Source organism: Lentinus tigrinus (genome assembly GCF_003813185.1).
Source record: "Lentinus tigrinus ALCF2SS1-7 unplaced genomic scaffold L226scaffold_34, whole genome shotgun sequence".
NCBI classification, from domain to species: domain Eukaryota; kingdom Fungi; phylum Basidiomycota; class Agaricomycetes; order Polyporales; family Polyporaceae; genus Lentinus; species Lentinus tigrinus.
Genome location: NW_027137943.1, coordinates 99,101 through 112,342, shown reverse-complemented (window position 1 = coordinate 112,342; position 13,242 = coordinate 99,101). Strand labels below are relative to the sequence as shown.

The window sequence follows — 13,242 nt, the reverse complement described above, 5'->3', positions numbered from 1 at the left end:
AAGGGGGGCCCGAGGCGGTGGTCATGCGGGAGCGGCCGCCAGGGAAGCGAGTCGAGGGAATGAGGCGGGAGGGCCGGGGGGAGGGGGAAGTGTGTTGGGAGAAGGGGTGGGAGCAGGAGCAGCGGCGACAGTAGGGGCCCTCGATGGGGCGAGAGTGCCGGCCGTAGGCGTGGTAGTGACCGCAGGGGTGGCAGTAGAGGACGCGACCGAGCTGGCGGGCGATGGTCGGGTTGTGGGAGGCCCGGTTGTGGGCGGAGGAGGCTGCGCGGAAGGCGGGGCAAGACGGGGAGGAGGCGGGGTGAGCGCCGTCGCAGTTGGCGCATTTGGCCGGAGCGGCGCCATTACGGGTAGTGTGGTCGGCGGAGCGGTGGGCGCCCGCGCAGTGAGCGCAGACGGGAGAGCGGGCCCGGCAGGCCGATGCGGCATGGCCGATGGCCTGGCAGGTAGAGCAGCGGGGGGGGGGAGAGGTGACGGTGCACGCGGTGATGGTGCGGGAGCCGACGGAGGGGAAGGAGAGGGGGGTGGCGTGAAGGAGGCGAAGGAGGGAGAAATGGGGGGTGTCCGAGACGTCGAAGAAAAGGTTCGCCAGGTCGGGGGACCCGTTGCGGGGAACCTGCCAACGGGCGGAGAGGAGGGTGGTGGGAGAGAATGCGGCGCGGAGGGCACCGTTCGCGGCACACGCCGAAGAAAGGGCGGAGCGGAGGAGGGGGAGAGGGTCGATGGGTCGAGAGCTCCCGTCAACGAGATACTCGACGGACGGGAGGCGGGGGAGCATGAATTGGGAAACGTAGCGGAAGGGGGAGCTACGCGCGGGGGTGTCGAAGCCGAGCCAGGTGGAGACAGTGTTGTCGAAAGCGGGGAGTTGGGTGTCAAGGAGGGGGGTGGTGAGGACGACGGAGAGGGTGTGGCCCTCAGCGCCCCAGTGGATGGCGGAAGCGGGGGTGTCGTCGCGAGCGAGGTCACGGCGGAGGTCCTGGAGGTCACGGGGGGAGCCCATGGCGTTGCGGAGGTCCGCAGAGAAGCGGAATTGGCGGGACCGGTCATGGCCGGGAGGGAGTTTGGCGATCTTGAGGGCGGTGACCTCAAAGACGTTGACCTTGTCGGTGGAAGGGGAGCCGGGGATGCGGGGGGTGGGAGCGGGGCCGGCGGCCGGAGGCGAGGCAGCCGCGGTCGTGGTGGGGGCGGTGGGGTTGGGAGAAGATTGGGTGGGCGCGACGTGAGTAGTCACGCGCGTGTTCGTGCGGCCGCCTCGGACAATAGTGGTCCAGGAGCGGGGGGCAGCGGGAGGTGCCAAGTGACCCGTGGCTGGGGGAGACCCATGGACGCCCGACGGGCCAGCCACCGCGGGTGAGGCGGGGCCGAGCCTGGTGTCGGGCACAGGGCGGGTGTGGGAAGGGGGTGCCTGCGCGGGCGTAACGGGGGCCGGGGGGGCTGCGGAGCGTGCGGCTTTAGCAGCGACGGCGTGGTGGCGAGCGGTGGTGTGGTTGGGGAGATCGCCGCGGCCCCGGCAGATGGAGCATTCAATCGGCGGAGTAGGGAAAGGGGTGGAGTCACGTGCGCGGCCCTTACCCTTCGGACCCTTGGCAGTAGAGGTCACTGCGGGGACGGAAGTGGAGGGCTTGATCGGCAAGGTTTGCGCCGACCCTGCCTTGGCGGGGGGGTTGACGCGGGGCGGGAGAGAGCTGTGGAGCGGGTTAGTGGGAAGAGAAAGTGGGGGGGGAGGAGAGGGAGTGCGATGCGCGCCAGGCGCGTGGCGAGAGGCGGCGACGCCGCGATCGAGGGCGTCGGGGCCGGTGTGCATGGGAGAGTCAGGGGACGAGGGACGGAAGGGGTCGGGGTTGGGGGGGTGAGCAACGTAGTCGCGGACGGCGGTGTCGGCGATTTGGTGGAAAAGGGTGCGGAATTCGCGGCCCGAAGCAATGATGGTCGGGTGGTGGCGGTAAATGGTGGCGAGGTGACTGGCGTAGATGTGGAGGTCATCGGCGATGGCGTCGAGGTGAGGAGGGAGAGCGACGTCGGCGTCGGGGTGATTGTATTGATGGACGGCGGTATAGAAAACGACGGAACAGACAGTGGAGGTGTCGAGTTCGGTAAGGTCAGGAGTGAGGAGGTCCTGGACTTCGGAGTCGGAGCAGCGCGCCGGTTTGGCGAGCCTGGTCCGGGAGGTGACAGAAGTGGTGCGGTCGGAGCGATGGTCGAGGAGGAAAGTAAGGAAGCCGACGACGCCGTCAAGGACGTCCGTGGTGGCATCGTCGTAGGCGTTGAGGTGGAAGGAGTAGAGGACGAGGTTGTAGAGAGACAGCGTAGCGGCAGAGACGTCTACGAAGTCTGCAGTGGAGAGGGAGTGGCGACCAAGAACGGTAATGGCTTGAGCGATCCGGGCACGGGACAGCTCAGTCTGGACGAGGGGGAAGGACGAGTCGGTGGGAGTGAAGGGGCGCCACACGGCTTCGATGCCGGGGAAGCGGCCGGAGTCATCGGGATCGAGAAGGTTCTTGAGGGAGGCATGGTATTCATCAATAATAGAAGGAGAAAACGTGGGGTCAGGCAGGTTAGGCATGAGGTAGGCGTTATCGATTTGGGAGGGGTTATCGGATTGAGTCGTCTGGGGGGAACGTTGAGAAACGGGACCGCCGCAAGCGGCGTCGAGGTTAGCATAGAGGAGTTGAGCATATTCAGTAGATGAGAGGTTTGCATGGGCGAGCTGAGACTCAGAAGGGGTAGCCGCAAGTTGAGCCGTGGAGATGGGGGGGGTAGCCATCTTGGAATCCTCATCGGTGACGAGGTCGGGGGGAGGCGCAAGCAGGTTTTGGAGGGAGGGGACCTTGCGAGGGTCAGTCCCAAGGAGGATTTGAACGTTCGGGGAGTCGGTGAGCTGAACGGACGAAGACATAACTGGGAACAAGCTGGGGAGGGAGGGGATGCAGGATAGATGGTGGTGGTAAGAGGGCAAGGAGGGGTGCGGGAGAGAGGCGACCGTGCGAGTCTCCTGAAGGGGCGGTCGGCTCGTCTGATACGCGCGTCGCGGACAACGCCGTTCTGGACAAACGCCGGGGGAGAGAGGCGACCCTGGTGACGTGGGTCGCGGGTGATCTCTCCCGGGGCCTCTCCAATTTCCCTACACAGCCCCCGTCTGCCGGCCGACGCCCACTCAGCCCGCTGTCCAGCCCCGCCCCTCACCTTCGGAAGCGGTCCCGCCGTGATGGCCGCCTTCCGGGCGATCATCTTATCTGCTCCTCCCTCCTCCCACTCCAGCCCGGCGCCTGTCAGTAGTGTCCCTTGCCACGCTCCCCAGCCAGCTTGAGTTTAAGGCTGATATCCGTCTGATCATCTCGCCCGCGATCTCTCCATATGCCACACGCGCACGAGGGCTCGACGTCCCAACCGTCCGCCTAATCCGCGGCTATCCACCCAGCACCCATCGTCGCGAGGCACGGCGGCGGCTGCGTCACGCTAGCCTCCCGGGTGAACCCCCTCGGCGGGGGCAGCTGACTGTTGACAGCACTAGAACCTCGGTCCGATGGGAGGCAATGTGAACTTCCAGACGAGAACCACCACAAGGTTCCGAACGCACACACGCAGACGCCAACGCCAACGCCAACTGCGAGCGACCGCCGCCGGCAACGGCAGCACTCGCGACTCGGGCGATTCCATGCAACGCTGACAGCGAACAGCAGCGAACCTTCCTGGGACGAGGCGGAGCGCCCGCACGAAAAGGAGAGAGAATGGGGCGGAATGCATGTGGGCGCGGTCTGGACTCTGGAGCGTCCCACGTAAATGGACCCGGGAGGAAACGAGTCGCTGGGGCGCGTCGGCCGAGGAACGCTCGCTCGCCTCGCTCGCGGCCAATCGAATCGGCCGGCGGCCGCACGCAACGTGTTGCGATCAGGTCGCCGGATTGGACTATCCCCGCGCGGCAAGTTTTGACTTTAGAAGCCCAGCGTATAAGTGGCGTGCTGCACACAGGGAAGGCCTGTACATCTATAGTATGTATGTGCGACTTCCCATCCCCCAGCTGTATAGCTGTGGCCCTGTATCTGTATCCGTGTAGACGTATCCCTGTTACAGAGACAGAGACAGAGACGTCCATTTACCACGGAACTTCTGTGCACTGACGCTGACAGTGCATCCTGATGAGCACGGACAGCTTAGTCAGACACGAGACAGGCACGCAGGCAGCGTCGAGTCCGATTCCGATCCATCCCATCTCGGAGTCGTTCTCGTATTCGGAACACGTCATTCCACCCCGGCGGGATCCTGCAAGTTGCAACACAAGACCAACTCAACTGTCCTTCCAGTGCCAGCCTGCCCACAAGACCATGTCATCCGCGAAGAGGCCGTGTTCTGTCAATGTTCTGTCTTCTGTCCATGTACTGTATGCTTTGATGCGTTGATGGTCCGCACCCAATACGCCCACGGGCAGCGGAAATGAAGAGCGATCTAGATTCTAGAATCCCCGCCGCGGTCTGCGGCACGCACCAGCCGCCGCAGTGACTAGTGACTAGCGACTAGTGATGTCCGCCCCTTCCTTCCAAGCCCCTCCAGGCGCAGACGTCAAAGCATGTCAATTTTCAAATGCCGTCGTCGTCGTCGTCCCCCTCAAGGCTCACGCTCACGCGGCGCGAGCTTCGAGGGTCTCAGATTATCAATGCAAAATGAATTAGAAGCACAGAAGCAGCCCCCGCGCCTGCCCGACCGACCCCCGCATGCACACCCTCCCGACGCGACGCGACGCGAAGAACCCGCATGACTCACCTGCGTAACCTGGACCCAAGCGAACGCCCAACGCCCATTGTCCCAACTCAGAACTCTCTTTCGAAGTCCCGAGTGTACGTACTCCGTGCGCCAAACGTATGTAAGTATGTAAGACCGCGATCCTCGTCTCGTGCCACGGTGCACTTGCGCACTCGTGCGGGATTTGATCTATGTTCCGACTTCCGAGGGCGTACCGGGATACATATCCGACTTGTCACTTCACCGCCTCAAGAGTCAACGCGGCCAGAGACTCAGAGTCCAGGCTGGCAGAAGGCTCCGCGAACAGCCAAAACGTTCCTGCGTTCGCATGTTTAAGTAAGACCAGGTATCGATGCGTCGCTGGGAGACAGCGGCAAACGGATGTACATATACGATACTCATACACACTTGACGGTTGAACGTTGACGGAGTGCGGGGTGTTCAAGTATGAACCGCGAACCGCCCGATCGTGCATGTCCATATGTGTCCGTCGCGACCGCAGGCTGTGGACCTTGCAAGCGATCGGCGTTCCTCTGAATCCACCAGCGGCGACGCCGTGACGCCTAACGACCCAGGGGACGAGCGCCCCGTCGACCCGGGCACGCACAACTGCACAGTGGGTAAGGTAAGTATGATCCATACGTCGCATAAAAAATGTCCGATCGATGCGGAGGGGGGGGGGGGGGGGGGCTCCATGTCAAGTAGAGTTTGGTGCAGCTCGGCGTTCGGTACGCATCCAGCGGTGGTGGTGGTGGTGGTGGTGGGCCAGCCGCCATCAGGAGGCTGCAAGAGAGTTTCAGTTAACGTTCGGGATCACGCCATGGGTGCGTGCGTGCATATGCAGCCAGCCTATTACTAGCCTGGGAACGTTACGACAATCCGTGCCAGCCCGCGAATGGACACGGATGGCGGTGCTTGCATCATCCATCCACTGTGCACAGAATCCGAGATGGCAAGTGACTAGTAGCTCGAACCCAACCTATGTACATACAGAATCAGATATCTCCAATGGGTGCGCCGGCATCTAGATTCCACAGTAGATGGGGCTGAACTGCGACCAATTGCGTCCGTCCCTGGCGACAATACATTATACAAATCAGGTCAGCCACCCGCCGCATTCGCTCCCACTTGAGCGCCTGAGCAATGCAGCAATCGACGTACTTACATACAGCCTCGGAGTCGCGTTCTGTGATGCGTGATTCGTGGGTTCGTGGTTCATAGTTCGTGATTCATGTGCCACAGCGAACCGCCGCGTTCCCGCGAACTGCGTCTATATGAAAGCACGCGCGTCTGGCATCTGCCATGCGCACAAGTCAGCAAGTCAGTACCTCCTCCACATATGCGCGCACGATCGCCAATTCACACTCACAGAACTCAATTGCGCACCCAAAAGGAGGTCAGGCGAGCCTCCAGAACCGTCCAGAACCAGAACCCCGCGCAGCCCTCAGCGAAGCGCACCGTTGGGGGGCCGTCGAGACGCGCGAACGAGCGAACGAAGGAACGAAGGAGGCCAGCCACCCAGGGTCCCGAAGCTATCCCGGGCCAAGAGCAGCCCGGGAGAGGACGATCCAGATCCCGGATATACCAGGCGAAGAATGGGAAGGTGGCTCGAAGGCACTCCACAGCTCGGACGCAGAACCCGGGACCCAGGCTGGCTGGCTGGCTGGCTGGCTGGGAGGCAGAAGACGGCGACGGGCTGCAATAGGAATAGGAAATAGGAGCGAGTGAACTTTGATTCCGAACTCGGTGGGCGCTCGTGGGGGGTGTGGAGGAGCAGAGCTAGAACCGCGCACGGACGGCGCGGGATCGTCGACGGGCGGCGGCGCATCTGGAAACTGGAGACTGGCTCCGCGTAAGCAATGGCGTGTCGTCAAGCTCGCGTTTGTTTCAGCGTGCGTGGGGCCCTCGTTCCCGCAATCGGCGTGACGGGTCGCGTGTCCATGTACCAGGCGCCCCCGAAACAGGCAACGATTGCACCCGATGCGGAAAAGGGTACCGCAATGCAGCCCAGCGGCAGCCGCCAGGCCAGAGCCAAACAGAGAGGATCCGAGCGAAGAAGTCTTGTTCGACAGCGGCGCAACGGGGGGCATAGCAGCGAAGGGGCCTCGCTCTGGCAGCTGGCCACTCCGCAGCTATTCTTGGCGGCGGGGCGTGCCGGCGGGACAGCGTGCGGCCTTCGCGGTCTACGACGAGCCCTGGGACGGCGGTGGTGATCACCGAGCGTGGAGAGGCCGCGGGTAAGGCGGCGGAACAGGGCTGGGTGGTGCGCCGCGTCCTCGTCAGAAGAACCGACGCGTCCGTCCGTCCGTCCGATGCGCTCGCTAGGTCGAGATACATATCAGTCAACGTCAACGTCCGGGAGTGGAACGACAGGGTGCAGTAACACTGACCTCGGTCCTCGGCGTGTCCGGCGCACTGGCAAGGAGAAGCAGGATGCATTGTTCGCATCGCCACGAGGCCCGCTGCGTCGCGCGATATCCAGATGGACCATGGCACCTGAAGGCGGCCTTCGAACCTTCGCGCCACCAGTCCCTAGGATGGGGAAAGGACGCCGGGTGCACAGACGATCGGAGCCTCTAGAGGTCAGATGGCCTCGTCCTCGGAGAGAGTGCGAATGCCCCGCGCGGCACATCCGGATATCTGGATGCCTGCTATGCGCACGCCTATTGGTCTTCCGGTCTTCTGGCTGTGGGAAGCGAAGCCGAGAACCCAGCCTGCGTGCATTGCCTGGAGGGGGTGCGTGCGAGGGAACCTATCAATCACCTTCCAGGCCACGGGCCCCACGAATGACGGATGCCGGATCGCGATAGGCGTGCGCAGAGACGCTGCAGCGTGCGTCCCCAGCCATGCCACCCAGACGGCATTGCATCCATGCTTCGCGAGCTTATTCCTATTCCTGACCCGGCCGCAGCTCCCGGACTTTCTCCGCACACCTACTCGTGTATGATAGGACGGGGAAGTGGTCGACGGGGTTAGATGCGGGATCTGAACTTTGTTCGTGTTCCACGCCGAAACGCCCTTGCCCTGGTCGAACAATCCCACGTCCTGCGTCCGCGGAACATGGTTCTGGATCCCTGAATCCCGGCGTCGGACAGAAGCCCGCGATGGCGCAGCTGGCGAGTCAGGGGAGCGAAGCCGGAGACGCTGCCACATGCGCAGTGCACACGCCCCATGCTTCGCCGGCCTAGCAGCTGATCCTCAGCGTGCGGACAACTCGAGCAGATCAAAGTTTCTGCGCAAGCTTCGTTAGATGGCATAGTATGCGATGATGAGCTGAGATTACTTACGCACTTGGCCGGATGGGGTATGCGACCGACTCTCCTCGGAGGACACCCGTCCTGGGCTTGGCCCGCTGTTCATTCCAACTCTGGGCCGCGCAACAACAGCACGAGGCGGGGAGTGGCGTCAATGATGACGTCGCAGCGAAGGGTGAGGCTGATCGATGTCAACACCGCGCTCAGTTACCGCTGCAGGGTCTACTAGGAACAGCGGGGCGGACAACACGCCCACAGATACGGAGGGGGCGATCGGTCTATTCCGCTCGTGAAATTTGCACAAGAACGGTTAGAACGGCGGATCGTAGTGCCCATATATGAGACGCAGCGATTAAACGGATGAAATGGCCTGAAATGAAATGAGTGCGAGCGCGCGAAGACGCCAAGGATACATGTGACGGAGGCTTCGCGAAGTGCCAAATAGACGTCTTCCGTACCCTGAGACTGGAGGCCGACAGGATGGGCCGAGAAGAGGAAGGGCAGCGCAGGCACGGTTGCAAACCTAGATAGATGGCTTCCCATGGCACGCGTCTGCTTCAACATATGTTTGATGAACGCGCGATATCTGGATGGAATATCTCGAAATCTAGATGAGAAGGCGTCAGCGTCAGTCACCGCACCCTGTGGTCTGATGGGAAAGAACTCACCGCTGGCTTCTGCGCGTGTGCCGCCGGTATAGCCCCCGCTGATTAGCAGGTAGATCAAATGAGTGAGAGAAACGCGCCAGAAGACTACGGAGTACACGCACCTCGGGATCGATATCTGGTGGCCGGACCGCATCAGACCGCAGATTCCACTAGCATGATCATATATATCGTCGCGAGCATGTTTGTTACATGTGAACGGCAAGTCGCTGTTATCCACCGCAACATCTATCAGTGGCAATCCTGGTTATGCGCATCATGTAGAACACTGACCTGTTAGTATAGAGAGCTAGAAGGACACCGCTTGATCGTTCAATGTCTTCCGCCGCAGTGCTTCCGACAATTCCCGCCGGGTGATAGAAACCCGCGATACATTTCCAGCGCGCACAGATCCCACATTGCAGTATTCTTGGCCTGAGAGAACACAGCAACCCCCCAAGGACGCAGGATATTCTTGACGACGGTGTTCCAATCACCCGAGCTTATTTCAGCACTCGGGGAAGATCCAGGCACTATACCCATGGTCGTGGGTGGGCTGCGTGGTGGTGGGAAGTAGAGGGGGCCCGCATATATGCACCACTGTGGCAGATGACAGGCCGCGGATTGCGTCCGATGATATTTCGGGGAGACGACGAGCTCAGAGCTGGAGGATGGTGGTCGGGAACAAAGCACGCCTTTCGCCATTCCCGAGCTTGCAGTGACTGACGCGCTGTGACCGGGACGGCCATCACGCGCGTGACTCTGTCTGTTCTCGGACGTTCGCCACCGTCGCGCTCTCACGAACACCTTGACCTCGAACCCCCACGACCAGTTCACGACCGTCAGCGACGCGGGCGAGATGACTCGTAAGTGGCTCTCAGATCTACCGTTCGAATTGTCTCGATTCATTATAGATTCCCCGTCGTATCCGCGATGATACATATATAGGTGGTAATCAGCGGGAGATGGACCGCGCGAAGGCGCAGAAGAAGGCGGCGGCTGCGAAGGCAAAGCCGAAGGAGAGCGCCACGACCTTGCAGCAGCGGAGAGAAAAGTGAGTATCTTGTATGCATGCATCATCACGCCACCCGCCTCCGTACTCGTACGGCATGGGGCATGGTTGCGTTACTGGATTCTCTGCTCACACGATGCCTGCACGCAGGGACGCTGCAGCTCTGCGTGAGAAGCAGAAGGTGAGTACTTGGCCATACGCTTTCCGCGCCGTGTACCTCAATCCGAACTCTATCGTGCAGAAAAAGGAGCAGGAAGCCGCCGCGGCGGCCAGTGGAGGAGGGGGCGGGAAGAAATAACATCTGTGAGGGGAGGGTTCCCATTCTCTCGCAGGTCCGCACTCTGCCCGTGTTGTGCCTACATGGCGGAGTGTTGGCCGGCTGTGTCCCCCTGCTGGGGTGTGTGTTGCTGGGAGCGATCTGAAGATGTCATTGCTCATGTCCTGGTGCGGTCTCCGTTAGATCTCGATCTTCTTACTTGTATTCCATATGGGTTCATCGAACGTGTTTTGTTGTCAAACAACGCTTCGCCGGATGATCTGCTGACGACGGCAAGGGACGACCTATTGGTTCCGGCGTGGTAGACCGCGGGGATGTGTCCAAGCAGGTGTACATCGCCTTGTCGACCGACTGGACCCTGCGCTAAAGTCACTCATTGCATGCGTCATACACGTTGTTTCCATCTGATGACAATACACTTGTTACTATACGCAGATCTAACGCGGTAGAGGGCAGATGTAGATACAGTACTCCGACCACCTTCCTCTGCGCCCAGAGCTCGCCATTGGATCATCGCCGGAAACCACCCGAGATGCTGCGAACCGTCAATCACTCGAAGACCCAGCCAGGTACGTATGCCGTTCGCTCGTTATCAGAGCTCCCCGTAACCCATTGAACGTTCACACCATCTTGACATCGGTCTCGCTCCCGGGCGACGGCCCACAGGCCTCGCCCACCGCCTCCTGCGACTGGCGAAACGCCTCCCGATGGATCGTCTGCTCGATATCGATGTTCACTTGCAACGGCTACGCCCGACGCTAACTTTAGTCCCGCTTCTGGACACAAGACGCACGCATGCGTACAACAACAGGCGCACCTTCGCGGAACCAGGCTCCGATCGCGTTCGAGGCTAGGATTTTTTCGTGCCGGGGGGCGCATGACCGCGTATGTATATACGTACGTCAACATTGCTGCTGTTTGCCATGTGGATGCTTAGGGAGGGTGGTAGTGCTTACCGACCACGGGGTGATGGGGCTTCGGGGAGAGTAGAGGCCTGCAAACATCACTGGCATCGGATACCCCTCGCTACTGGATCCCTCGGATCTGTTCGAGAGGGATCTTCGAGCGTTCAAGCTGCAACCGACAGGGCCTGTGAGACCGCGTCGCGAAGTCCAAAGTGACATGCATGCGCATCTCGCCAACAAGGAGTTTGCGTAAACTGGAACGGCGGACGACGGTCAACTACCAAACGCCGTGCTTCTAGAACGGGCGAGAGCACTCACGTTTGCTGATGGCAAGGTGCAGGCCCAAGAACACGAGGTTGTCAGACATTCTCACCCACTGGGCAGTAGAGCGGTCAGTCCAGCATGATGGAGGGGTCGGATACCCCAGCAAGTCCTCGAGGACGCACGCAGATCAGGGCCACGGCTGTTGTGACGCTGTCCTCATGAGTGCGGCCCAGTCAGTTCAGCCAATACATGCATACCACTTCACATGACGTACAACGCACCAGGTGAGCATCCCGGTTTCCACGGTGTACAGGGTGAGTGTGTTGATAATGCGGTCCATCCTGTCCCAGGGTATCAGTGACACACTGCTTCTTCTCAGCGTAACGTGTCCACCAACCTGTCATACCCGCTCTTCCTCTGCCGGAGGTAATAGCACAGGATGCCGGTTATGATGATGTCGAGCGCCGTCGATGTCGACAGACCCAATGTGAAGACATACTGCGATTTAAATATGAATATGTAGGTCAGCCAAGGTCACGTCGAGCCTGCAAGGAACAAGGAAGCGCCGCACCGCGTATTTCTTGACGAACTGCTCGAAGCTCTCGAGCAGAATCCTGAGATCCGTACCAGTTCCGTAAGAAGCAGTTTTGTGAATTTTCCGACGCCTGGTGAGCCCGTATGTACTGACATTTCCGTTGTGGACACTGCGGTCAAGAACTTATGAGATCCGCTCGAATCCAAGGTCCCTTCCTTATGACGCGCTCACCTGTGGCAGCGACTTCGGAATCGGGTGCAATCCGCATGAGCATACCAGCCGATGCATGGCGGAAGAGGGAAGTCTTACCGAGACGCACGAGCGCGAGAGTAACCTGCATCAAGCCATCTCAGCAAGCAAGACGACCGCCGCCGGGACAGAAGAAACTCCACATACCAGCGGTACAGTGATCCACCAATTTCCACGACTGACTGCTCACCACATGTTTCGTCAGTACGGCAGCCCGGCTAAGCAGGGCGTGCGACGGTCGCCTTACGTGTGTGAATGCGGTGGGAAAAGAAGCTGCCGCGAAGCATTGGTCAACCCATCGTGAACGGCGAGCGGGTGACTGTGCAATTTACCAGTGCACGAGGAAGGTCGTAGTTGCCTGCGATTGGACGTCAGCATCTCCGCCGACTCGGGGCGTCAGGAAGCGGCTCACCGTGAGAGCGACGGTGAACTGAACGATGGCCGCAGGGTGTCAATCGAAATCGGTCAACTATCAAACTCCAGCAGGGAAGCGAGGACACTCTCACCGCAATTGACCTTCACAGTGGTCAGCGTCAGCCCGCATACACAAGGATGGTCAAGACTCAAGACACTTGCCAGGTGATGTAATCCAGCCCGTCCCACTTGCCAAAGTTCTTGACCAAATTCTGCCAGTTTGCGGTGCATATCATGGCCGAATGAACGATGTCGAGGATCCACACGACCACAACCTAGCGGCATCGCCGGCCATGCTATCAGCGAGCATTCGGTTCCGGAAGCACAAGCGCACTAGCCACCCACCACTGCCTTTGTCTTCTTAGGATCGAACGGGTACGTTTGCCAGTAGAGAACGACTTGCAGGAAGGCCACTCCGGATAAGCTGTTGATCGTTGCTTAGGTACGATACGGTACGTTCCACGGAACATGTACTCACAACAACGCGACCAGACCACCGATCAGGACAGCGCCAAACGAATCATATAGCGCATCCCAATCTGGGCCGTCAGAGTCGACGACGCGCGTCGAGGGGAGAACCATATTGAGCTCAGGGTGCGTTCGGGATGCCTCGATTCGAGCTGAAGGCCGCCCTGCGCCCCGTACTTGGTGGCTGCATCTTATAGGCTGTAGGTCAGTACCTCTTTCTGGTGCGTGGCTGAAACCTTCTGATTGATGCTCCCATAGTGCAGGTGCAGGCAGGTTTGCTATGATAGATGGGTGCAAGCAGACATGGAACGAGGAAGGGCTCACGACGCCTCCGGGTACACCGGGGCTGTACAGCTGCGGCGTGCGCTCGTCGTTCATTGGACTGCTGGTGCTTTCAAAGCGCGCGCGGACGGCGCATCTGTCGTCGGAGACGAGGCTCTGGCGAGGAACAAGGCTCTAATGGGGACCCCCTTGTCGTATGAGTGC

The 13,242-nt window shown here is 60.5% G+C and overlaps 4 protein-coding genes across 4 annotated transcripts; 1 reads left to right on the top strand and 3 right to left on the bottom strand.

Annotated features, from left to right (window-relative positions):
- Positions 1-21: 21 nt before the first annotated feature.
- L226DRAFT_574449 (uncharacterized protein) lies at positions 22-2,893 on the bottom strand (the record flags this gene model as incomplete). Its single annotated transcript, XM_067685045.1, has 2 exons — positions 22-436; positions 480-2,893. 2 exons carry the CDS (start codon positions 2,891-2,893, stop codon positions 22-24), a joined length of 2,829 nt encoding a protein of 942 aa, XP_067531357.1.
- Positions 2,894-6,521: 3,628 nt separating this feature from the next.
- On the bottom strand, positions 6,522-7,625 carry L226DRAFT_220196 (uncharacterized protein). The gene is made up of 2 exons (XM_067672994.1): positions 7,125-7,625; positions 6,522-7,055 (listed from the first exon to the last, which is right to left on the bottom strand). The coding sequence occupies exons 1-2, from the start codon at positions 7,364-7,366 to the stop codon at positions 6,605-6,607; spliced, it is 693 nt and encodes a 230-aa protein (XP_067531356.1). The 5' UTR covers positions 7,367-7,625; the 3' UTR covers positions 6,522-6,604.
- A 1,659-nt stretch (positions 7,626-9,284) lies between these two features.
- On the top strand, positions 9,285-10,159 carry L226DRAFT_538600 (uncharacterized protein). The gene is made up of 4 exons (XM_067681528.1): positions 9,285-9,498; positions 9,581-9,686; positions 9,795-9,825; positions 9,886-10,159. The coding sequence occupies exons 1-4, from the start codon at positions 9,492-9,494 to the stop codon at positions 9,940-9,942; spliced, it is 201 nt and encodes a 66-aa protein (XP_067531355.1). The 5' UTR covers positions 9,285-9,491; the 3' UTR covers positions 9,943-10,159.
- Positions 10,160-10,303: 144 nt separating this feature from the next.
- Positions 10,304-12,870, bottom strand: L226DRAFT_513983 (uncharacterized protein; the record flags this gene model as incomplete). The annotated part of the gene is made up of 19 exons (XM_067678393.1): positions 10,304-10,667; positions 10,739-10,771; positions 10,878-11,080; positions 11,145-11,202; positions 11,273-11,300; positions 11,372-11,431; positions 11,488-11,588; positions 11,662-11,704; positions 11,779-11,794; positions 11,857-11,868; positions 11,935-11,959; positions 12,022-12,056; positions 12,122-12,147; positions 12,207-12,232; positions 12,287-12,304; positions 12,381-12,390; positions 12,451-12,563; positions 12,634-12,712; positions 12,767-12,870. 19 exons carry the CDS (start codon positions 12,868-12,870, stop codon positions 10,542-10,544), a joined length of 1,116 nt encoding a protein of 371 aa, XP_067531354.1. The 3' UTR covers positions 10,304-10,541.
- Between the last annotated feature and the right edge of the window lie 372 nt (positions 12,871-13,242).

Coding starts and splice junctions, on each gene's coding strand:
- L226DRAFT_538600 (XM_067681528.1), top strand. Junction 9,687..9,794: donor TTGCAGCAGCGGAGAGAAAA/GTGAGTATCTTG, acceptor GCCTGCACGCAG/GGACGCTGCAGCTCTGCGTG. Junction 9,826..9,885: donor CTCTGCGTGAGAAGCAGAAG/GTGAGTACTTGG, acceptor TCTATCGTGCAG/AAAAAGGAGCAGGAAGCCGC.
- L226DRAFT_220196 (XM_067672994.1), bottom strand. CDS start 7,366: ATGTGCCGCGCGGGGCATTCGCACTCTCTCCGAGGACGAGGCCATCTG. Junction 7,056..7,124: donor CGGACACGCCGAGGACCGAG/GTCAGTGTTACT, acceptor ATCTCGACCTAG/CGAGCGCATCGGACGGACGG.